Source organism: Hemicordylus capensis, chromosome 2, assembly GCF_027244095.1.
Source record: "Hemicordylus capensis ecotype Gifberg chromosome 2, rHemCap1.1.pri, whole genome shotgun sequence".
In the NCBI taxonomy this organism is placed as follows: domain Eukaryota; kingdom Metazoa; phylum Chordata; class Lepidosauria; order Squamata; family Cordylidae; genus Hemicordylus; species Hemicordylus capensis.
Window position 1 is genome coordinate 192,818,440 of NC_069658.1, and position 22,822 is coordinate 192,841,261.

General features: G+C 44.2%; 1 protein-coding gene and 1 long non-coding RNA gene across 13 annotated transcripts in view; one reads left to right on the plus strand and one right to left on the minus strand.

Annotated features, from left to right (window-relative positions):
* The window catches only part of RAPGEF3 (Rap guanine nucleotide exchange factor 3), an 83,639-nt gene that overhangs the window by 17,362 nt on the left and 43,455 nt on the right, over positions 1-22,822 (plus strand). For 9 of the 12 annotated variants that reach the window (XM_053299595.1, XM_053299596.1, XM_053299584.1 and 6 more), the window contains 7 exons: positions 5,612-5,665; positions 13,853-13,959; positions 15,113-15,234; positions 17,315-17,477; positions 19,329-19,413; positions 21,387-21,447; positions 22,615-22,691. In XM_053299595.1, coding sequence (XP_053155570.1) covers positions 13,910-13,959; positions 15,113-15,234; positions 17,315-17,477; positions 19,329-19,413; positions 21,387-21,447; positions 22,615-22,691 — 558 coding nt within the window. In that variant the 5' untranslated portion in view covers positions 5,612-5,665; positions 13,853-13,909. Of the gene's footprint in view, positions 1-4,060; positions 4,192-4,271; positions 4,290-5,611; positions 5,666-13,852; positions 13,960-15,112; positions 15,235-17,314; positions 17,478-19,328; positions 19,414-21,386; positions 21,448-22,614; positions 22,692-22,822 lie in introns of those variants that run through there. The other 3 variants (XM_053299594.1, XM_053299592.1, XM_053299593.1) reach the window with 3 other exon arrangements.
* LOC128346371 (uncharacterized) lies at positions 19,402-21,450 on the minus strand. Its single transcript, XR_008316935.1, has 2 exons — positions 20,151-21,450; positions 19,402-19,605 (listed from the first exon to the last, which is right to left on the minus strand). It is a non-coding gene; the product is annotated as an uncharacterized LOC128346371 (long non-coding RNA).

Here is a 22,822-nt window from a genome sequence, read left to right on the forward strand (position 1 = left end):
ATTAGGCATGTTTCTGTTCCAGGGCTGCAGTGCTTAGGGCAGTGGTCTCTGACCCTTCAGGTTACTTCTAATTGTAACCTGAAATGTGACCCACTTTTGTTTACCATAGCAATCTGTTGTCCTCCTTTGCATGCTCTGTAACCCTGGCTGGCAGCAAATGTTTAATACTCCAGCCCACATTAACATAATGGGCTGGAGGGCCAGCAGCATTAAGCAGTGCCCACTGACTTTATTCTCACATGAGCAGAGCAGAGAGGCAGGCAAGAGGCTTTGTTGACTCCTTTTCCCTCAGTGTGAATAGCTAGAAATATTTTGGCTGATTACTATGATCTTCCTGTTTCTTAGCTTAGCCACTGGCCTGTGTTAGCAGAAATGCGTAATAAGGCGAAGACTTTACCAAAGCCTCTCTTGCTGTTTGCACAGTAGGAGAGGGCGATTAAAGTTTGGGAGATAATGGCTAAAGAGCAGGATGGTGGGGTCAGTTTTGCTACTTCTCTGGCAGTGAGAGCTGACTGATATATTTCTTATTCTGAAGAAAATGCTGCAGGGGCCAATATTTTCCCCTGGAAAACATCTGGAGTGACATGGTATTGTGATGTACATAATTGTCCAGGGTATTCCAGGAGGGGAAATGCTATGTCTTCCCCCGAAACCTGCACCATTTTGATTCTTTATTTCCTCTTCTTTGGAGGAATATTATAAGACGTTTTGTACAAATGTGTGTATTTCCAGAACTTTCACCCTGCACTTTTGATCCACGGAGGCCTCTAAGGCCACTTGCAAGGTGAAAAAATCACAGACCACAGTCTAATTGGTATAAAACCAAATGGCATCAACAAAACCACCAGACCTAATACTCAGGCCCAAAGGCACCGTGGCTGACATCTAGACTAAGCTACTCACGAGCAGTCCCATTGAAATTAATCTGACAAAAAATTACTCATTTCAATAGTACATTTCATAACTGGACGTCAGCCCATGTTTCTGCCACCTGTTGAAAGATGGGTAGTCTTCTATATAGTGCTATTCAACAAAAGTTCTCAAAGTGTTTACATAACACCTGTCTCTTCCTGTTACTTGAGAGTATGTGCTGAAGACAGATAAGGGAGACTACCAGGGGCTCTGTGGTTCAATCTTCTGCATCTAGATGTGTTGAACCTTTTTGGTTAGATTTAAAAAAAACAACACACCCCTCCAAAATTAATTGGTCAAGCTAGAGATTGAATACTAGAGACTTTCTCCCACCCCCACCCCCTGCTCCTCTTTGTTCCTTTTTTCCTTTAAGAGCCCCTGGTGGTGCAGTGGCAAAACTGCCGCCCTGTAACCAGAAGGTTACAAGTTCGATCCTGACCAAGGGCTCAAGGTTGACTCAGCCTTCCATCCTTCCGAGGTCGGTAAAATGAGTACCCAGAAATGTTGGGGGCAATATGCTAAATCATTGTAAACCACTTAGAGAGCTCCGGCTATAGAGCGGCATATAAATGTAAGTGCTATTGCTATTGCTATTGCTATTACATGGTTTGGGTTCAGAAGCACGTTGCTTCAGGGAAGGGCTGGGATGCTGCATCTCCCACACAGGTATTCACAAAAGTCTCTGATCTCTCTGGGTTGCAATCAGGCAAACATGATGAGGCCTGTGCAAAATGTGGGGCCACCTGCCTGCTGGGCTCAGTTGATGTGCTCTCCAGCCTGCCTGTAGTGTTTCCTCTGTTATGAGCAGAGTCTGGACCCGAGGCATTTTGCTTGCTCCTGGCAGCTTGTAGCTCTCGTGATATTTGCCATGTAAACATGCCAAGGGGCAGGGAGGTATTTGCAATCTGCGCTTGGGGAAATGAGAAGCCTGGACTTGCTGGCAAGGGACCTTGGGAGGGAGAAGAGAGCTTCTGAGAAGCAAGAAAACAGCTGTTTTTTGCTTCGTGTAATCTCTAGGTGTAGAAATGAAGGAGCAAAGGTGCTCCTTAGGTTGAGCCAACGGAAGCTTGAGACCTGAATCCCATATTCAGTGTCTAGGCTCTGGCCAAAAATCAATAAAGTAAAACAAAAAAAAGTATCTTGAAGCATGTGCAGAGTGTTGCTCCATCACCACTAAAGTTGTAGTTGCACTGCCAGTATACTGCTTGAAGGAACTTCTGCTGGATGTGCTCCTACTGCTTTAACTAGCATCATTTGTTAAAACCTTGTTGGAAGACCTCTGCCTCCCTTCATCACATGCCTAGGGAAATGTGCTACCCTTGCTAACTGGACAAAGTGACATCTTTCTTACATTTAAGAGAGGAAGAAAAACTGGCCTTCCTCAACCCAGCATAGTGTCACTCCCAATATCTTAAGGAGCTGTTGAAAACTTGGCAGAGAAGTGCTCTTTTTACTGAGCCATCCAAAGGCTGAAATATTTCTATGAGGCCTCTTGTGAGAGCACTCAAAATTCTCAAACATTCCAGTCAAGCAAATGCTTGAAATCACTGAACTGGAGGTAAGAAAAATCCCTTACAGTTTGCTGCAAAGTGTTGCACAGCTGGAGCCCAAGCCCAGCTGAGCCCAAGACGGTGGGTGAGCCTCCATTCTCACCCCAAAAGTTCACCTGCAGCATTCCTCCTCCTCCTGACCTTTCCTGAACTGTTTATCCCCTTCCCTCTTTTCTTTCTCTCCAGAATGCATAGCATATAGGGACGTGCAAACAGGTTCAAATTCGAACCGGTTTGAATTGAAACTGGTCCATTTCACATTCGAACCAAACCAGCCATCAGGTTCGAGCTGCAGGTTCGAATTAGAACCAAACCGGGGGGGGGGGTTCCGATTCGAACTGGTTTGAACATCCAAAAGTGGGTGGGGTGGTAGCTGGCACCCATGGGTACCTACCAGCCAACCCCTAAAGCAATCAGACACTTGTACAATTTTTTAATGAATTTTTGAATTTTATTTTTGTTCTCATAGGTTATAATGGGACTTGAACCAGCCCATTATTCCCTATTGTGGAGCACCCATGGGTGCCAACAACCACCCAAACCCCGCAGCAATCGGACACTCCTACGATTTCTTATGAATATTAGAAATATTTTAAATTATTTTTCTCATAGGGTATAATGGGACTTGAACCAGCCCATTATCCCCTATTGTGCAGCACCTAGGGGCACAAAAGTGGGGTGGATGGTAGGCACTCAGGGGTGCCTACCACCCACAAAACCCCAAGGCAATCGGTGACATCTATAAGATACATACCAGGCCTCCCTTATGGGGCATCAATTGATCTTATGTGATGATGGGGCACTGAAGAACGTGCTTGTAAGAAAATGTTGATAGTGAGGACCCAGCAGTGTAATTTTAAGATCTTTATTCAACAGAAAGTACTACTGAATTCAGCAGCACTTATGAGCAATAAATGTACTTGAGCCTAAACTGCATGTTATGGGATGACACGTCGGTGTTGCCAACATGTGTCTCCTCCAATGACCCCCTGGGAGCTTTCCCAGACAGAAGGCTGGACAGAAGGTTTACTGCACTGCTTTACCTAAAGTTTGAATTTGTCTCAAAAAACTGGTGCAAAAAATGGATTTTTTTTTACCCCAGACATAAACCAGGCTAGGCTCTAACGTGCAGTGAAAGGCCTGAAGCGTGTGCGTGTGTGTGTGTGTGTGAGAGAGAGAGATTGAGAGAGAGAGAGAAGTGCTCCCCAATATCTCACATGGGTTTTGACACAAATCTGGCCGATGTGTGAACACACAGCCTCTATATATCTCCATCCCAAGCTAAAAGCTCTGTCTGGAAATGCTCCTGGAAAACTGAAACCAGAAAACAATCTGTGTGATGCAACCTCATGCTAGTGTTCCCCTTCCCACCTCTGTATGGGGGCAAGGAAATGGTATCACAACTATATCATGTTGCTTACATGTTTCACCTGCACTTTACTAGAGAGCATAGGAGGAGATGTGGGTTGGTGCTTCCTGTATTCTACTGTATCATGTAGTTTGGCTTTTATTTGCCTAACAACAATGCCATTTTAAAAGGTTGTTATGGCAATTGGAATGTGGAACTATCAGGGAGCAGTTCAACTGGCTATCTGAGGATGCTGCCTGTAAATGAGAGATGAGAAAGATTTGGCTTTTCCCTGGCTGAGCTTTAGACTAGCCACCTAACAGCGCAGTGGGGAAATGACTTGATTATCAAGCCAGAGGTTGCTGGTTCGAATCCCCACTGGTATGTTTCCCAGACTGTGGGAAACACCTCTTTCGGGCAGCTGTGATATAGGAAGATGCTGAAAGGCATCATCTCATACTGCGCGGGAGGAGGCAATGGTAAACCCTTCCTGTACTCTACCAAAGAAAACCACAGGGCTTTGTGGGTGCCAGGAGTCGACACCAACTCGACGGCACACTTTACCTTTACCTGGCTGAGCTTTACTATTAGATTCTCTATAGATAAAGTAAAGTTAGGTGGCCTGTTGACTGCAGACTCTTATCTTTTTGCTCACTTTAATTATAGAACAAGAAGCATTTGTGTTTATTATTATTATTATTATTTATTTTTACATTTTATATCCCGCTCTTCCTCCAAGGAGCCCAGAGTGGTGTACTACATACTTAGGTTTCTCCTCACAACAACAAGCCTGTGAAATAGGTTAGGCTGAGAGATACATGACTGGCCCAGAGTCACCCAGCTAGTTCCATGGCTGAATGGAGATTTGAACTTGGGTCTCCACGGTCCTAGTCCGGCACTCTAGCCACTGCACCACGCTGGCTCTGTTTCTCTGTTAGTTGTTGGAGGATAGTACTTCATCATTTCTTAAGTGTTTAAGAAACAAGGTGATGTATGTACAAAAAATCAACAACAGTGAGTCCCTGCCTTCTGTCTGCAGGTGCAGACAGAAAATGAAGGAAGAGGTTGTGGTAGCAAGGAAGGACAATGGTGGTAGAGAGGTGCTGAGCTAAAATGACAGCAGAGCCATTCTACAATGTGTCCAGTTTACAAATGGCCAGTGGCAGCTCTAGAAAGGGGCAGGGGGGCACGGAAGTCACAAAGTGCATTTCTGGGTGGGCGAGCTGTGTCCCACATGTTAGATTTCTGAAACAGAAATGGGGGCAGGTGGAGGGATAAGTACTTTTCTGAGAAAGTGCTTCTTCCCTCTTGCGTGATGGAGCAGCTCTTGCAAATGGCTTCTCCCTTCTTTCTCTTTCCCCCCCAATCATACTCGCGATTCCTTTTTTCTAACTCTCCCCACTGCCGCCATCCTTTTCTATTATGAAGGGAAGAGGAAAAGTAGTGTGGGGTCATTAGTCTTCCTTCCTCTGCAGGGCGTCAATGGGAAAGGGATGCTGGGTGGGCTACTGTGCTGCCTCTATAAACTAGCCCACAGTCTGCTGGCTGAAGAAGCCTGCTTCATGCTTGGGCCAGCCCTAAAAGCACCCTGACCTCTGGGCACCTAACGTTTTGGTATTTGCTCTTATAGACATTCCACCAAGTCAGCCTGGTGCTTGCTAGTCCTCCCTGCATTACAGCAGCTCCCTTTTCAGAGGAGTTGCTTCCTCTGCAGAGGATGCTGCTACTGTGTTGCAACAGACAGCTCCTTCCTCACCTTGGTACTCTCTCTAAGGAAGTGTTCTTGATCTTTTGTTTCCAGACCCCTCTTCCAGAAAGCGAATCGGCTTTGGTGTCAGGCCACAACTTGAAGCAGGTAAACATCACATGGAATTCTTGCATGAGACCAATAATGCACGGTGTGAAAGTTGTTAGTGTCACTTTAAGGTCTAACTGGTCTTACTACAATTGGTACAAAATGAGGCAGCCAGGTTGGTCTCTGGGACAATACAAAGAGACCACATAACACCGGTTTTTAAAAAAAACTGCACTCTGTGCCAATTTTTATTTTATTTTATTTTATATCCCACTCTTTCTCCAAGGAGCCCAGGTGAATATGTTTCCAGGTGAAATACAAAGTGCTGATTATCACCCACAAGGCCCTTAACGGCTTGGGTCCAGGCTATTTAAGAGAGTGCCTCCTTTGTCATGAACCCTGCCGCATGTTACGATCTAGAGAGGTCCAGTTACGGTTGCCATCGGCTTGTTTGGTGGCAACCCGGGACTGGGCTTTCTCTGTGGCTGCCCTGGGGCTTTGGAATATGCTCCCTGCTGAAATAAGAGCATCTCCTTCTCTGTTTGTTTTCAGGAAGACCGCAAGATTCACCTGTTCTTGCAGGCTTTTAATTAGAATTAATTTTAACAATTTGTTTTATGCTACTGTTTTTATTGTTTTATGCTACCGTTTTTGTTTCATGTATTTTAATCTGTGTTGACTTTTCAATATTGTTTTAAATTTTGTACACCACCTAGAGATGTACATATCAGGCAGTATACAAATATGATAAATAATAACTGGTTTATAGTAACATGAGCATTCATACAGACACAGCTATAACCCTGTTTGCTCATTATGAAAACCAGGGATGCGATATCTAGGCATCCTGCTGATGCGCTCTTAAACCATGACTGCTCCATTCTCTATTCATACAGTGTTTGTCTGCAGAGACATACTCTGTACTGGGTTCAGAGCTGGAAACTGATCTCGCCTGTGATCCATGTTCCTGATCACAGGAAGGATCTCTCCTCAAGAACAGTAGGGATGGGTCCGGACTGGTCCGGAGGCCATTCTAAAGGCCTCCAGACTGTCTGGACTGGTCTGGACCTGGCCGGTTCGGTTCGGCTGGTGCGGGTTCCTTTAAGGGCGGGGGAGGGTTTACTTACCCCTCCCGCCACTTTCCCCCCTCCAGTGCTCGTATTTCTTGTAATAATTGGGGCGGCAGGATACCTCCCTGCCGTCCCTTCTCCCTCTTCAATGCAAAAGGCTCCGGCAAGCCTTTTGCGTACGCGCACGTCGCATGCAAGCTTCATGTTTCCCCGACGTGTGTCTAGCCTCTGCCTGCAAACCCATCTCCCCAGGGACTCCACTTTTCGCTATTACTGTCAAGTACCCTTGACTCTTTATTTTTGCCCTTTTTATCTATTACAACTTAATTCGAGTTCTTTTGCCCTTTTCAGCTTTAAGACGTGGCTTTCCGTAAAGTCCCCCCCTTCTCTCCACCCCGCGCCCTGCCCCGCCCCCTGCCACATAGTTCTCCAGGTGCAAAGCCTTTTAGAAACTGAAGAGGGATTTTTTTTTTTAACTGTCAAAATGAAATTTTCACTTCAAATTATCTTGGCCGATGCCACGGGCCCCCCCCCCCCGCCCGCTCTCTCCTTTCCTTTCCTTTCCCCAGACCGGGGGCCTCCTGTCTCAGCCTTTTGACAGCCCCAATCAGCAAAGAGGTTCTCTCATTTCGATAATATCATCCAAGAGAGCGAAAGTCAATATAATGACAGGGGGGATATAAGGAGGGGGCAGCACGGGGGGCGGGTTGCAGTCCAATTACAGCCACTTGGAACTAGAGAAGGGAAGGGCTGTGCGACAGCAGCTTGAATCTTGCTGCAAGTGTTGTGTGCTGCTCACCCTCTTTACGAACCACAATCTCCCCTCACTATACTGTGAAATGACACCCCTGAAACTGAACTCCGGTGTGATTGTACATTTGGATATACAGCAATCTCCAGATTCAGTCCACTGTAAGAAAACTCCAGCATTTTTGGCTTAAGCAGGTTATGGATCGGGTCTTCAGAGGCTCTTTCTTTGAAGGGCGGGAAAATATAGAGCGGGTGGGCCCCAAGAGCTTCTAGAAAGACCTGTTATATTCTGCAACAGTGGAACCGAGCAACGCTCGGGCGAGGAGCGCGGACAGTGGAAGGGAGGGAGCTGATGTTGCTATTGCTGCTGCTGACTCATGTCGGGGAGACGTGGAGCTCACGTGCGACATGCGTGTGTGCAAAAGGCTTGCTGGAGCCTTTTGCATTGAAGAGGGAGAAGGGGCGGCAGGGAGGTATCCTGCCGCCCCAATTATTACAAGAAATACTAGCACTGGAGGGGGAAAAGTGGCGGGAGGGGTAAGTAAACCCTCCCCCGCCCTTAAAGGAACCCACCCCACAGTGCCGGACCGCAGCTCTGCGGTTCCGTGCACACCCCTAAAGAACAGGCACTGCATACGACTGCCAGATGTGTGGAAGGGAGTGGCCAAGAGGGTGACAGAAGAGTAGCTCTTTCTGTTTCTCTGTTTAATACTGTTTCTCCTACAGTTGATTTTTCTTATTCTTTTTCTATTTTATTTTGTTTTTATTCTTTTAACCACTTTGCATGGATTTGCTGTCAGTGAGATATATCATTTTTATTTTCCCTTCTATCTCTGTGTTGGAGGAATCTGAGCCAGAAGTGCTGCGGGAGTGTTGGAACTAAGAAGAGCCAGAGGGAGCTTATTGTTGTAGGCTGCCCAGCCCTTTTAAAAAATTCAATATGGTGAAAAAGTGGGTCAGAACAAGCTCGGGATTGCAGAGCCTGCCAACATTACCAAGACAGCTACAGATCGATGATCTTCTATCTCTCAAAGAAACAGTTAGCGATTTGTATGCCTTTAAATATGATGTGCTGGAAGTGGAGCACCCTTCTGTACAATATTCCCTACTCGCTTTGGAAGATGAGCTGGTACAGTATGTTGGGGGTGTAGCTAGTCCAGATGAGTACAAACTGGAGAACTCTCTCCTCCCTCACAGACTGAAGAACAGAGCCAAGCACCTTTTGAGGGGATGTACATTAGATATAATGGGGGCATCAGTGCTTGTTAACAGCAATAACCATAATCCCAATATCACCCACTCAAACCAACTTTTGAGATGCCAACCCTGACACATAGACCTTGTTTATATCTTCCAAACAAGCTAAACCAAGTGGTTGAATTGGAATCCTCTGTCAATATCCCAAATGATTCTGATGTCTTGGCACAGGAGAGATTTTCTAACTTGTTTGGACCCTCAGTAGCAAGGTAGCAGAAGGTTATTTTATCAAGATTGGATGGACTTAAGAACATGTTATCTAATATTCACTCCATGACTAAACCACTCACTGTTTTTCTCTCAAATAAAGTTCTGATCAAGAAGGATGTTTCTGAGAAGCCTGTGCCACAGTTGCAAGACTCTCTACTGGGGCCTGACTTCACTTTCCCAAGGCCCAGCATAAGCTTGATCCATCTGTCAGTCTAATGGAATTTGATCCTCCCTCCCATGCTTCAACCAATGGGAACACCCTGGCCCTGACACGAAGTGACCTTTCTGAGTACCATTGAGCCTGACTCTATTGTTCCTAGCATCAATCAAACCGAACAGCAGCTTTTGTCTGTGCAGGCCCATAGTAGTCCTCAAGACACCATGATTTTACCCTGCCGAGAGATCTACCTGCCTTGTTCGGATAGTTCCAGGGTTTTTGATAAGGAGTGCCTTGTTGCAGATGCTGCACCTCAGCCATTCAGTCTGGTAGTAGGGGCCCGGGAGGTCACAATCTCTGTAGGGCCTGGCACAATACGAGCTTATTGACAATCTGTTACTCAGAGTAATATTAGGATCCTTTCAGGGATCATTGCTGGCTGGGTGTCCAAGATAATGGATTCCCCCTTCAATAATTATATAACCACTTTTGACATCGTTTTGGCCCAAGAAACGTGGGCACATGAACTGGTGATTGATCAATGGGATTTGCCTCATGGGTGCTCCAGGCCTCCCTAAATTAAAAGGGCGGGGGGTAGATCTAAGTAATGGTGGCAATTCTTGTTTCTACAAAGTTGCAAGCAGCCTCCAGCAAACTCGACTTCTGTGGTGAGCTAGCCATAGCTGGCAAAGTTAAGTTGGGGCATCATAGTCTTTTGATTGTAAATGTTTATTTGCCTCCCCAAAGAGAGTGGGTCCGAATCCAAGATTCCTGGCCAAAACTGGAAGCATATATTTCCAATATGATTAAAATGTACCCAGGTGCTGCGGTTGTAATAGCAGGAGATTTCAATGCAAGGTTAGGCCTGTGTGATGAGGATTCCTGTTGCCTTATAATTGGAGGGTGAGAACCTCCTATTGACTCAAAATCTAAAGATTCAAGATCCAATTTTGCTGACTTTTTCCTGATCCTGCTAGGATACTGCTAGGCCAGATTGTTATGTTCGGGCAGACGCCTGGAAGTCATATTTTTGATCATTGTACACAGAAGAATCTGCTCAGGGCTCTCTCTTGGACCCTTGTTTATCTGACCTCCTTGTAAGGCTCCCAGTCACTATTACAGAAACTAAAAAGCTGTGGTGGCTCAGATGAAGATTGGAAAAGCTCCCAGAGGTGATTATACACTCATAGAATTGATTAAAAACAACACTGAATGGTGGGCCCCAGTTTTGGCCATGCTTTTCACATTGACCAATCTATGCAGATCCCCAAAGATTGAGGCCTCACAATTGTTATCCCCATATATAAAAAGGGAATAAAATCAGATCCTGTCAACTATCAGCCAATTAGCTTGCTAAGTATTGTTGGCAAGCTTTATGCAAAGCACCTTTGTTGGAAGTTGTGGGATTGGCTGTACCATAAGAACATCTTGGTTGAAGAACAGGCAGGTTTTAGGGTGGGTAGGTCCACTGCAAACCAATGTCTTAATATTACAGCACTTGGCTGAGAAATATTGTTCTAATACCTTGAGGAGCTTTAAATACTGCATTTGTTGACTTCAAATCAGTGTTTGACTCTGTACCCAGGGACAGACTGTGGGAGAAGCTGGAAGCCTCCACAATAGACTGCCAGTTACTTGTGCTCATTCGCAGATTACATGAAAACAAACATCTAAGGGTACATTGTAATCCACAGGGCCATCTGTCATGCTTAGTTCCGTCAAACAGCGGGGTGAATCAGGCCTGCATATTGGCTCCCTTCCTGTTGAATTATTATATCAGTTCAATGGTCCAGGCTCTTACTGACACTAGTTTTTACCCTCCAAGATTGGTGAACAGGTCGATTTCTGCCATTATATGCAGGCGATACTGCTTTTCTCTCTTTTTCAGCAGTAGGGCTGAGGAGAACCCTCTGGGCCTTTGCCACCTATTTCTCAGAGGAAAAGTTGACCATCAGTTATTCTAAAACTAAAGTCATGATCTTTACTAAACATAGATTGCAGATAAATGGCCTTGATATGGAACAGATCAGGCTGTATAAATATCTAGGAGGTCTTCCAGGCCTCTTGCTCTTGGAGGGCCCAGATTGCCCATGTGATGGAGAATGCCCAAAGAAATGTAGCAGCAATCCTCAGATTCTATTTTTTCAAATGGAGGGTTGCTTCTGTGATTAGAGTGTTCCAGTGTAAGTTAGTTACTCAACTGTTGTATGGCTCACAGTCCTCTGTTTACAAGGATTTTCACCCCCTGGAGGTGATCCTGGTTAATCATTTTTTGGTTCAAACTAACATTTTGTCCTATGGGACTAGCTTCTTTAACCCTGGTTGACAGCTTCCATGCAGGCTGAATGAGAGTTTTAGAGGAGAAACTCCGGAGTTGTGGACTCTCTTCCCTCAGGCCTTCTATCTCTGGTCTATTCTAAGGCAAAGGAGACCATAGAACAACATATTTGGGACATGGACTTGCAAAGGTACAGGAGTCTGGCCTCCCATTGTTTGGAGGTTGGAAATCTTAGGAAATATTTCTCCCCAGCAAAATATATCTACAATCCTGTAACAACAAAGTACTAGAGAACTTTCACCTTAGCCCGGCTTAATGTGCTGCTATCAGCTGTACTGGAGGGGAGATACCTCTGAATTCCTTATGTAGACTGAATTTGTCCCTGCCAGATGGGGAAGGTTGAAACTTCAGATCATGTGATATGATATTGCTAGTTTTATAAAGACATTCATTAAAAAAAAATAACCCAAATTTTAAAGAAATTTCCAGGCACATCAGATACATTTTGTGCCTCTCTTCTTTCAGACTCCAATATGGACATTACCTTTAATGCTGCAAAATTTTGCTCCAGGGCCTGTTCCATTAGCAGTCAGATGGTTAAATCTGAAATCTGATTCCCTGAGGAAGTGTTGGTCTCAGAGTATTGAATTAGTGTATCTGTAATATTGTAAATGGATGTGATGTATAAGCTGTATTGTTTTTTTCTTGTAGCTCTGCATCTCACCTGCCCCCCTCTTCTGTTTCTGTTTGTTTTCTGGTCTCGGGCTGTAATAAACTAAAACTAATCTTATGTGTGGAGAGTGGAGGGGTCATAATTTAAGAGTACATTGGCAGAATGCATGGCTATAGCATCCATGATTTTCCTAATGAGCGAACAAGGTTGCAGATATGCTTGCTTGCCTGTGGGTGCTGTACCTAGGTGGTACAGCATGGATGCTTCTGTGGGCACTGTTCTTGGATACACCATCCATGATTTTCATAATGAGTGAACAGGGCTTGTGTAATCCATGATTCTGTACAAGCATGGAATTGGATATTGGCCACAGAATTCAGTACATCAGCTTTCACACAATATTTCTTGAAGAAGAGAAATTTCTAGTCCTTATTGTTATGAAGTCATAGTGGACAGAGGGTAAGATTGCACTAGGAAATGATATGGAAGCCTGCAGCACTGTGTGTATGGAATAAGCTCATGTTTGGAACATGCAAGAAAACTTTGAACATCTCACAGTCTATTACCATCCGGGAATACCCCTTAACCAAGCCCCTATTCTCAGAGCATTGGCCCTCCCATGGGCAATATTTATTTATTTATTTATTTATTTATTTATTTTATACATTTCTATACCGCCCCAAACCAAAGTCTCGCGGCGGTTCACAATAATAAAACAATACAAAAACACAAAACATTAAAATCAATTAAAATGCCAAAAAACAGCCTAAAAACAAAAACAATTTACAGTATTTAAAATTTTTAAAGTTAAAAGGTTAAAAGGCCTGGTTAAAAAGATGAGTCTTCAGAGCTCTTTTAAAAAACACTAGGGATGGGGAGAGTCTTATGTCAGCGGGAAGCACATTCCAAAGTCTCAGAGCAACAACTGAGAAGGCCCGTCCCTGAGTGGTCACCAACCGACTTGAAGGTAGCCAGAGGTGGGCCTCCCCTGACAAACACAGTGGACAATGGGGATCGTGCAGAAGAAGACGTTCTCTTAAATACCATGGGCCTAAGCTGTTTAGGGCTTTATAGGTTATAACCAGCACTTTGTATTTTGCCCGGAAACCTATTGGCAGCCAGTGTAACTCCTGTAATATAGGAGTAATACGGTCTCTTCGAGATGACCCGGAGACCAACCTGGCTGCCGCATTTTGTACTAATTGTAGTTTCTGGACTACGTACAAAGGCAGCCCCACATAGAGCGCATTGCAGTAATCAATTCTGGAGGTTACCAGCATATGTACTACTGTTCTGAGGTCATCAATCTCAAGAAACCGATGCAGTCAAATGAAATGGAAATATCAAATGAGTTTTGTTTCAATCTTTGGTAAGCAGATCAAATGTACTATATGTGTGCGCACAAATGCACACCTTATTTCCCCCCCTCCTCTATACCCATCTGAGGATTACACTTCATGTATCTGGACTTTCTCTAAATGTAATCTGATTTAAAAGTGAATGGTAATATAATATAAACGAACACTCATGTTTACACATTTATAACAACTGAAATTGAAACCATGATAATAGACATTGAATTAAAGCTTGCTTTTCTGTGTTTTTTTAAACAAAAATATCTGACTTCTGAGATCAAGCAGTATAAACATGACAGAATAGGTCATGCACATTGCTTTGTGCAAACTAGACTCATTAGACTGTGCATAGTATTTCTTTCTCCTCCCCTGGTCTCTATCCAACATTAGTTTCAAGTGTGCTAGGTACTGAGCTTCTGTTGGATACTGAGCCAGAAGTTCTATTGTTATGACCCATTGCCATAACTGAAAGCTGTACATGCATTCTTATTTCACAGGCTTCATCAAACAAAATTCAGAGAGCAGGGAGGCTCCTCTGTGCGCACTTGGTAACCATGTACCCAGACCTTATTCGTGATCATAAGCACCACCTACGACTGTACAGGTGCGTATGTGCCTGGTCCCATAGCATGGAATTAGACGCTAGCAAACAGCTCTGTGTATATGCGCACACACACATATGCACGAGCAGTTTTCTGCAGGGGGACTCATAAGCGAAACAATTCATTGCCATAAACTATTGCAAAATCCTGGATTCTCTTCCTCACACACACACCCCGCCACCTTGTATCATGGCGAAACCCTTTTTTCTTACCTCCCACAATCCAGGCTTTTCTCTCTCTGCATGAAAGCACTGCAGGGTCAAAGCTACTGAAACAAATTAAACCACAGTTGTAGTCTTGGACATCACATGAGATTATGGTTAGGAGAAACCAACTTCTAACTTTGCATTCAGATCATAGTTGGATTTATGCTGTCATAGATTTAAGCTTCTTTCATCTTTCAAAATCCCTGATTTTTCAGTCACTCTGACTACTTGGGTGCATGATGTGGTGTTTCCTTTTTCTGATTAGAATTGAAGGGAAAAAGTTAGATGTTCAAAGTATGACTTCTGTAGATTTGAATGTTGAGTGAGACATTTCCCCCCAAAGTTCATTTTAGCAGCTGTTGACATATTGAAATGCCTTCTAAATCACACACAAAACTGACACTTCCATCCTCCAACCCAAACCAGGGAGGAAGAGTGTAAGATATTATGCAGGTATACTTCCTGAGACGTGTTAAAAGCACAGACATTTGATTATTGAGTTTGAACTAGTTTGTTGTTTTGCCATTTGAGCAATGAGACTGACCTCTTGGATGGGAGATTCATGACTGGAGACCCACACCTGTAGGTCTTCTCCTTTTGTGGCAAAATGTGTCCACAGCATTTCACTCTGCTACTGCCTAGGAAGTTGCCCAAGTAGGGCACCCACTGACCTCTTTATTCATCTTTACTCTTTTACACACTTCCTCTTTGAGACAGTTTGTTCTTATAAGGAAGAACACAATAACTTGTGTCGATCACCTTTTTGGTCAATGAAGGAGTTCACAAGATAAACCCTGCCCCCTCTACCAAAAAAGATGTTGCCCCAAACTGTTTGATATTGGGGTTTGAACTTCAAAACCAGATTTGAAATTCATCATTTAATCATCTGACCCCTCTGAGATCTCGGGGGCTCCTGTGAATTCTCTGCTGTTTCATGTTTCCCTTCCAGGCAGTGCTGCTCTGGAAAAGAACTGGTGGATGCACTACTCAGCGCGGGGCTCTCTGTGCAGACCCGCAGCCAGGCCCTTGGACTCTATCAGGTGTTGATGGATGAAGGAGTCTTAGCTCATGGTGAGTTTATATATGTGGCTGTGGGAGGGTATCCATTTGAAGGGCACCCCAACACAAACTTCCATAGTTCTCTAGGCATTTTTCATCCTGTTGACATTAGCTAATTTGTTTATTGCAGACCAGTTTTTAAGACCTCCAATGTGGAGGTAAAAGAAATAAAAACAAAGATCTTACAAACTTGAGCCAACCTTGAGCCAACATCATTGTCAATGCTCTATCTCAAACAGCTGGAAACTCTTAGGATTAAATACAGCAACTGAAACTAGATAATCAATCCGAGGGGAGAGGAGGGCAGAGGAGATGATTCTGCAGAACAAATTTTAACCATTTTTATAGACCAATAAAATTCATAGTCTCTTTCATTTATTCCCTAACATTAATAGTTGGTTGCTGCTGTTCAGTGTACATGACCTCTTTAATCTTACACTTTACTGTATTTCTTTCTTTTGCCAAAATAAACATATTTGTTTACACAACTCCTTTATGCTCTTTGTTCATATGCTTTGCCCAGGGTTTCAAACAGTTCTTATTATGTTGCATGTTTGCCAAATGCTCTCTATACCTTTTTAACATGGTTCTCCCTTTTTACCAAATGTAAAATACTTCACATTCCAGATAGACTATTAAAGCACTGCTGCTTTAATCTGGCAACAACCCTCTTCCTTCTCACAAATTAAACAATCCCCTGGCCCCCACATTTACTGTCTCACATTTAAGAGGGATTAAAATCTTGTCTGGAGTAGGGGAGAATGTATCTATCATCACCATCATATCTTCTAATTGATTTATATTGCTGCCTCCTGATTAGCAGTAGGCAATTTACAATAAATAAAAACAAAATAACAAACAACTAAAGATTTAAAATCACACAAAAAAACCCACACCAATTTTTTAAAAAACATTTAAATTAGTTAACAGTGGCATCTCAAGACCTTTGTGTCCCTGAGGCAGGGTGATAAAAAATACTGCCCTCATGCATGCACGATGCTCCCTCTTTCCCGTTCTTTAAAAAAAATGGGGTAGGGGTGGGATGGTATCTTGTTGCCTTGTTAGTACTCTGATAATCTGCTGCCTGAGGTGACTGCCTCACATTGCCTCATGGAAGGGCCACCCTGTTAGTTAAACACATGCCCCAGGGCATGGTCAGAAGATATATGATTCAGCCAACTTGCTGAAGCAAAGCAGGTCTGGGTTTGGTCAGCACCTGCATGGGAGACTGATGGGAAAGCCCTCAAACGTGCCATTTTGAGTTCCATGGAAGAATCGTAGAGCAGAAATGAAAAAATGGGAAACCAGGCTGAAAGGGCAACATGCCTTGTTGTGACTTGCTAGCCTAAAACTCTCTCTCTGTAGTGAGGTGACAAAAGGAGTACTTATAAGCCAAGCACTCAGTCCACCTGATCTGTCAGAAGTGAATTTGCTTGTAACAGTCCTGTGAGTTAGGCCAACACTATTGGTTGCTCTTTATAAATGGGAAATGGAGCTATCTCAGCAGTGCATTATGTGCTAGGATATGAATTCTATGTCTGTTCTATTTGCATCCCATGGTGTAGTGGTTAGAGTGCTAGACTAAGACCGGCGAGACCCGAGTTCAAATCCCCATTCAGCCGTGATACTAGCTGGGTGACTCTGGGCCAGTCATTTCTCTCTCAGCCCAGCCTACTTCACAGGGTTGTTGTGAGGAGAAACTCAAGTATGTAGTACACTGCTCTGGGCTCCTTGGAGGAAGAGCGGGATATAAATGTAAAAATAATAATTTCTCCACATTAGGTTTGATCCACGGTTCCTAATCCATAGTCACTTGTCCTTTGCCTCAGTGTCTCTGGATCTCCTCTGCTTCCTGCTCCAAACTGACACTCATCCTCTTAGTAACCCTTCACTATTGAAATAGCTGCCTGGTTCTGGAATAAACCATGACTGCCATATGTGACAAAAACAGAGATGCAGAAATGGCTAGCAGCAGGCTGTTGTTAACATCCCTCTGCAGGCACGATGGTGGGAACAAACTCTCTCTATTTTCTTAATTTTTCTTGCTCCAGTTCTCATTCACATCTTGCATTCTCTCATTTCTCCCTTGTAGTACGACAGGATAGCTATTTCCAGGATCGTGATGCCCAGTTCTTCCGATTTGTGGCTCTGGATCCAGGTGCTGAAGACCGGGATGGTGATGAGCTACCCGAGGCTCTGGCATTGCTCACCCAGCTGGGCCCAACTGCATTGCTTACCACCATCCTGCGCAAACCGTGAGTACAAGGTTTGGGCAGTGTCACAAAGAAAGAAGCAATGGGAGCCATCGCAAGCTTTTAGCAATAGCAATAGCACTTACATTTATATACCGCTCTATAGCCAGAGCTCTCTAAGCAGTTTACAATGATTTAGCATATTGCCCCCAACATTCTGGGTACTCATTTTACCGACCTCGGAAGGATGGAAGGCTGAGTCAACCTTGAGCCCCTGGTCAGGATCGAACTTGTAACCTTCTGGTTACAGGGCAGCAGTTTTACCACTGCGCCACCAGGGGCTCAGGGGCTTTTGCTGGGGATAGGCAGCTCTGAGTCTATTATGAATCAACCTCATGGATGTATAGATTATATGGATCTATTTCTTCATGTCAGTATACTTATGTCCCACTCTTCAATAGCTTATATTCCAAGTGACTTACAACTGCCAGGCAAACATGTGAACATTTAACATCCATATAAATCTTAATGAAACCTAACAAGACACAGATGGCAATACGAGTAGGAGGAGAAGAGCTGATCTTGTGGTAGCAAGCATGACCTGTCCCCTTTGCGAACCAGGGTCCACCCTGGTTTGCATTTGATTGGGAGACTACATATGAGCACTGTAAGATATTCTTAGGGGATGGGGCTGCTCTGGGAAGAGCACTTGCATGCAGAAGGTTCCAAGTTCCCTCCTTGGCATCTCCAGATAGGGCAGAGAGACTCTTGCCTGAAACATTGGAGAAGCTGCTGCCAGTCTGTGAAGACAATACTGAGCTAGATGGACCAATGGTCTGACTCGGTATAAGGCAGCTTCCTGTGTTCCTAGACATCCGCCAGAACCAAGTAAAATCTTAACTGCTCATCTAACCTAATGCAGAGAAGAAGTCTGATGGACTCTCTCCAGGGAGGACTTTCCACAATCTAGCTATCTCCACAATATATGGTGCAAAAATTGTGCATCCTCAAAATCTTAGCCAACCTAATTTAAAAAGTGCAGTTTAGTCACCATGATACCTGGTATAGGAGCCAGAGTTCATTCTACAGATTGAGAAAGACTTGTACTCAATACTAGGGGTGTGCACGGAACCGGCTGGCCTGGTTTGGTTCAAGTCTGAACCGGACCAGTTTGGTCTGGCACCACCTTGAGCCCCCCCTCCCGTTTTGGCCCAGTTGGGGGGGGTTCATTAATCTCCCCTCAATTTTTTTAATCACTTACTCCCTCTGGGGGACTTCGTCTGGGTGGTGGTGGGGGGATCCACGTAGGTTCGCCCTCCCCTTGTCAGCCTCCTTGCCACCCAGAGGCCCATTGTGCAGGTGTGGTGGCCTCCAAAATGGCCACTGCGTTGGGGGGGAAAATGCCCGAATGGGCCAAAGAGCTGGCCAAATGGCCAGTTAGGGTGGCAAGGAGGCCGGCCGGGGAAGGGGGGAACCCCCGTGGACCCCCTCGCCACCTAGAGGAAGTCCCCCCCCAGTGGAGGTAAGTGAACAACAACAACATCATGAACCCCCACTGGGGTTTGGTCCAAAGTCAGACCACAGTGGGTGGTTTGGTTTGATCCCGAATGGTCAAACCAAACCGGTTCGACGTTGAACACATCGAACCTGTTTGCACACCACTACTCAGTACAGGGGTGAGACATTTGCACTTTTGCCCTGTTTTTGTCTCCTCCCATGCCCCATTCCCATCGCTAGGAGAAGCAAGGAAATATTTGTCAAGGTACATAATTTACAGAATTCATTGAAATAACATGTTTGAATTCAAAGACATCAGAGTGCACACAGCCATGGGGATGAGGATGCAGAGGGGAGCCTGTAAAGTGGGAAGAGCAGCTGGGCTCTGTGTGCAGTACTCTGCTTTTTCTCCTCTAGCCCTGGCCAACGCACAGAAGAGGAGCTTGCACTGATCTTTGAGGAGCTGCTGCACATCAAAGCTGTAGCTCACCTCTCCAATTCGGTGAGTGATGGAACAAATCCTTCCATAGAGCCATTCACTATTCCATCTAGTGCCCCTTCTCTCCGCTTAGCTTGTAGTCCTACATCTGCCCAATCAATTCTCGTTGGTTGCTCTTCATTTGCCAGTCACTCCAAATCTGTCCACAAGGCATGGTACCACAAGGCAGCTTCACAACTGACTTTTTTCTTCTTCCTTGGTGTGGGCAGAAAACATATGTACTATTTTACCTTGTGGAGTCTTGGCCCCGATTTTAAGATATTCTCTGTGGGGAAGAGTTCCGTGAAATCCCAAAGCTGTGTTACAGTTATTAAATAATATAAAAGTTACTTTGTAGTAGTAGTGATGATTTACTGTTTTCCAAGGTCATAGCCCTCTATTGGATCTAGTGAATCACTGTTGGTTAGCCTGGTTGCTAGGTGACAGTGGCAGCGTTAGCGGACTGGGTTTCCCGTGAGAGTCTGAGGGACTTGGCAGGTTCAACTGTGTGTTGAACTGGAGCCTCTCATATCGGACTGGCTAAAGGTCAAAGATCCAATGTCAACTATTGGGTAGTGGTCAGAGTGCAATGAGGTTAATGCTGGACAGCTGTTAAACCAGGACTGGTCAAGGGTCTCACAGGTTTTGAGGCCTGAGAGTATATAAGACTGAACATGGTCCGTAGCCAGTCAAATTGTGTAGGCCCTTTTTGAGGAACATAGAAGAAGCCTAAGAATTGGCTGAAGGGGATGAACTATTACTTCGTGTCGAGGCCAGAGCTGAATCCATTGAAAGAAAGCTGGAGAATGGTGCCAGAGGCAGAGAGATTTGGGGAGGCAGACTTCCTTAAGGAGAAGCTTCAAAAGGGCTGGATCTCTACTGCCTGGTGAAGACTTACCTGAAAGAGAACTGCAAAGAAAGCAGGAATAGCTTGTGGCAGAGGAAGTCTAGGAAGAGGAAGATTTTGCTGAATTAACTTAGCTGGCATGAGGAAGCAAGCGTCAGGGCCTGCAGTCCAGACAGAATAGCCAAGTGAGGATTGGAGACCAGAGACCCAGAAATCCATTTGAAGTCTGCATTCGGAGGCCTACAAAAACAGGTCCTTTAAGCTAGCATCAGTGAGTGGCCACTGTGGGCAAAGAGGTTAGGGTAATTTGGCTTTCACTTTGAAACAGAGGGTGAATTAAGATACTAGGTCTAGCTACCTTTGCATAGGAACTTGATTTGGAGCACTGTAAAAAACAATGCCATCTTGCTTTACCTTGCAAATATTGATTCAACAAATATCATTACAAGTATATTTCTGTGTTAAATAAATCATATAAATTAGTCCATTCCCATACCTATAGCCATATGCCAAGTGAGCTTAAGGGGAGTAGTTACCTGGAGTCGTAAATCGGTGCTGGCAGTGGCTTAAAAGGGATGGGAAAGGAATTTTATTTTAAAAGTGCATTGCTTATAAGGAACCTCCACACAAGGAAGCAACATCTGGATGGCCACACAGGGTGTGATTTGGGTTATGCAGGCACTGCCTGGAGTGCCATATTAGGGAATGGATTTGCCATACTTGGTGTATGCAGTGATGGAATTGGCCCTTCTAGAGACAAACTGGGAAAAGCATCCTAAAAAGAAAATGTATGTGAATCTATTTTTCCACATGTTGGAATGAGAGATGTGGGGTCATAACATTTTTCTTAAAAAGTATACCCTTCTTCTGAGGAGCTCAGGGCAGCATACATGGTTCTCTTCCATCACTGCCATCTTACCCTTGCAACCATTCTGTGAGGTACATTAGACTGAGTGAGCCAACGTCGCCTACTGAGCTTCATGGCTGAGTGGGGATTTCTGTTCCTATCTAGTCCACCACCCAAACCACTACAGCACACTGACTCTGCACACATCTGGTAATCAAAGCATGTTGCTTCTAAGCACAGAGACTTCCTTTTTTTAGCCGTGGTTAATAGCCATATCGTCCCTGAATCTTCCTCTTACTGCAGGTGAAGAGAGAACTGGCTGCTGTGCTGCTGTTTGAATCACGTGCGAAAGCTGGAACTGTGTGTGAGTAATGGACTGACAAAGGCTTAATCATCTGGGGCTTATGTCCACAGAGGGACTTTATGCGCTTTCCCTCTCCCATGACTGAACGGGCAATTCATGCAACCATTTGGATGGAGGGATGACATGTAGGCTCTGTCAGTTGACTTTTTTGGAATGGTGACTGATCTTAGCCCTTTGCAGACATTATGTTGTATTGGAGTTCTGATGTCTGTACAATCATACATGGCTTTTGTGTGAATGACTGTACCTGCATTCATTTCAAAAGTAACTTGGGTACAGACTCCCTGAAATGTAGGAAACAGATAGGAAGTGTGCTGCTGTATCTGTGTTCAACATAACATGTGAATAACTATACCTGCTTACAGATCTGCACATTGTACATTCATTGTATGAATGTTGAATATAATATCTGAATAGGGCTCTTGTGTACTGTTCCTACATTACCACCTCAATTTTTTGTGCCAGGAAGTATGAAATGGGAACAAATGCAGCCCAGAGGAATCCTCCCCCCACAAAATCTAGAAAGAAAATTCCTCTAGTCTTTGGGCTCTTTTGAGCATGGGGTGGTGTTGGAATTGATTCTGGATGTTGTGGATGGCGCCTGTTTAATATTTGCTCTTTCCTTGTCCCTTACTTATCTTTGTCTTGCCTTTAAAAAATATATAGTTATGTTGAAGTCATTACATCTATTTATTGATTTCTTTGTGGCTGTTGGTTTTATTGATTGATTAATTGTGAAATTATCTCATTGTGTATGATTACACAGTATTGCGATCTCTCTGTATACACTGGATTGATGAATGTTTACTGTTAATTGGAATTTGTGATTAAGGGTTTGATAGCTGTATTGTAGTTTGATATGGATTTGATTTTAATCTGTGCTGTGTTTTATGTTAGTCTTTTTTTGTGGGGGAGGATTATATTTTGCATTAATTGTGTATTGTTGTGCTGTTGCTTTCCTTCTTGAGGGAAGCTCACACCAGCCAAGTGAATTATAACTAAGAAATAAAACAAAAAGCAATCCATCCCCAGCCCCCTGTGGCAATTGTTGCACTGAACTGTCTATGACTGGGCCTCCCAAGTTGTCCTTGTCAGTGAAGCACCAGCTTTGCACATGTCTGACCTGAAAGATTCCAAAGTACTGATGTACAGCAATTGTTTTGACAGTGTTCAGCCAAGGAGACAAGGGCACCTCCTGGTATATCATCTGGAAGGGATCGGTCAATGTTGTCACGCATGACAAGGTGTGTGCATTTGCTCTCCTTAGCCTTCATACGGAAACTGCCAGTTTGACATTAAATCTGTGGAATTTTGCCTACTTGTAATCAGACCTAAAATAATTTATTTAGACATTTCCTGCCTTAGAGTAGGTTAT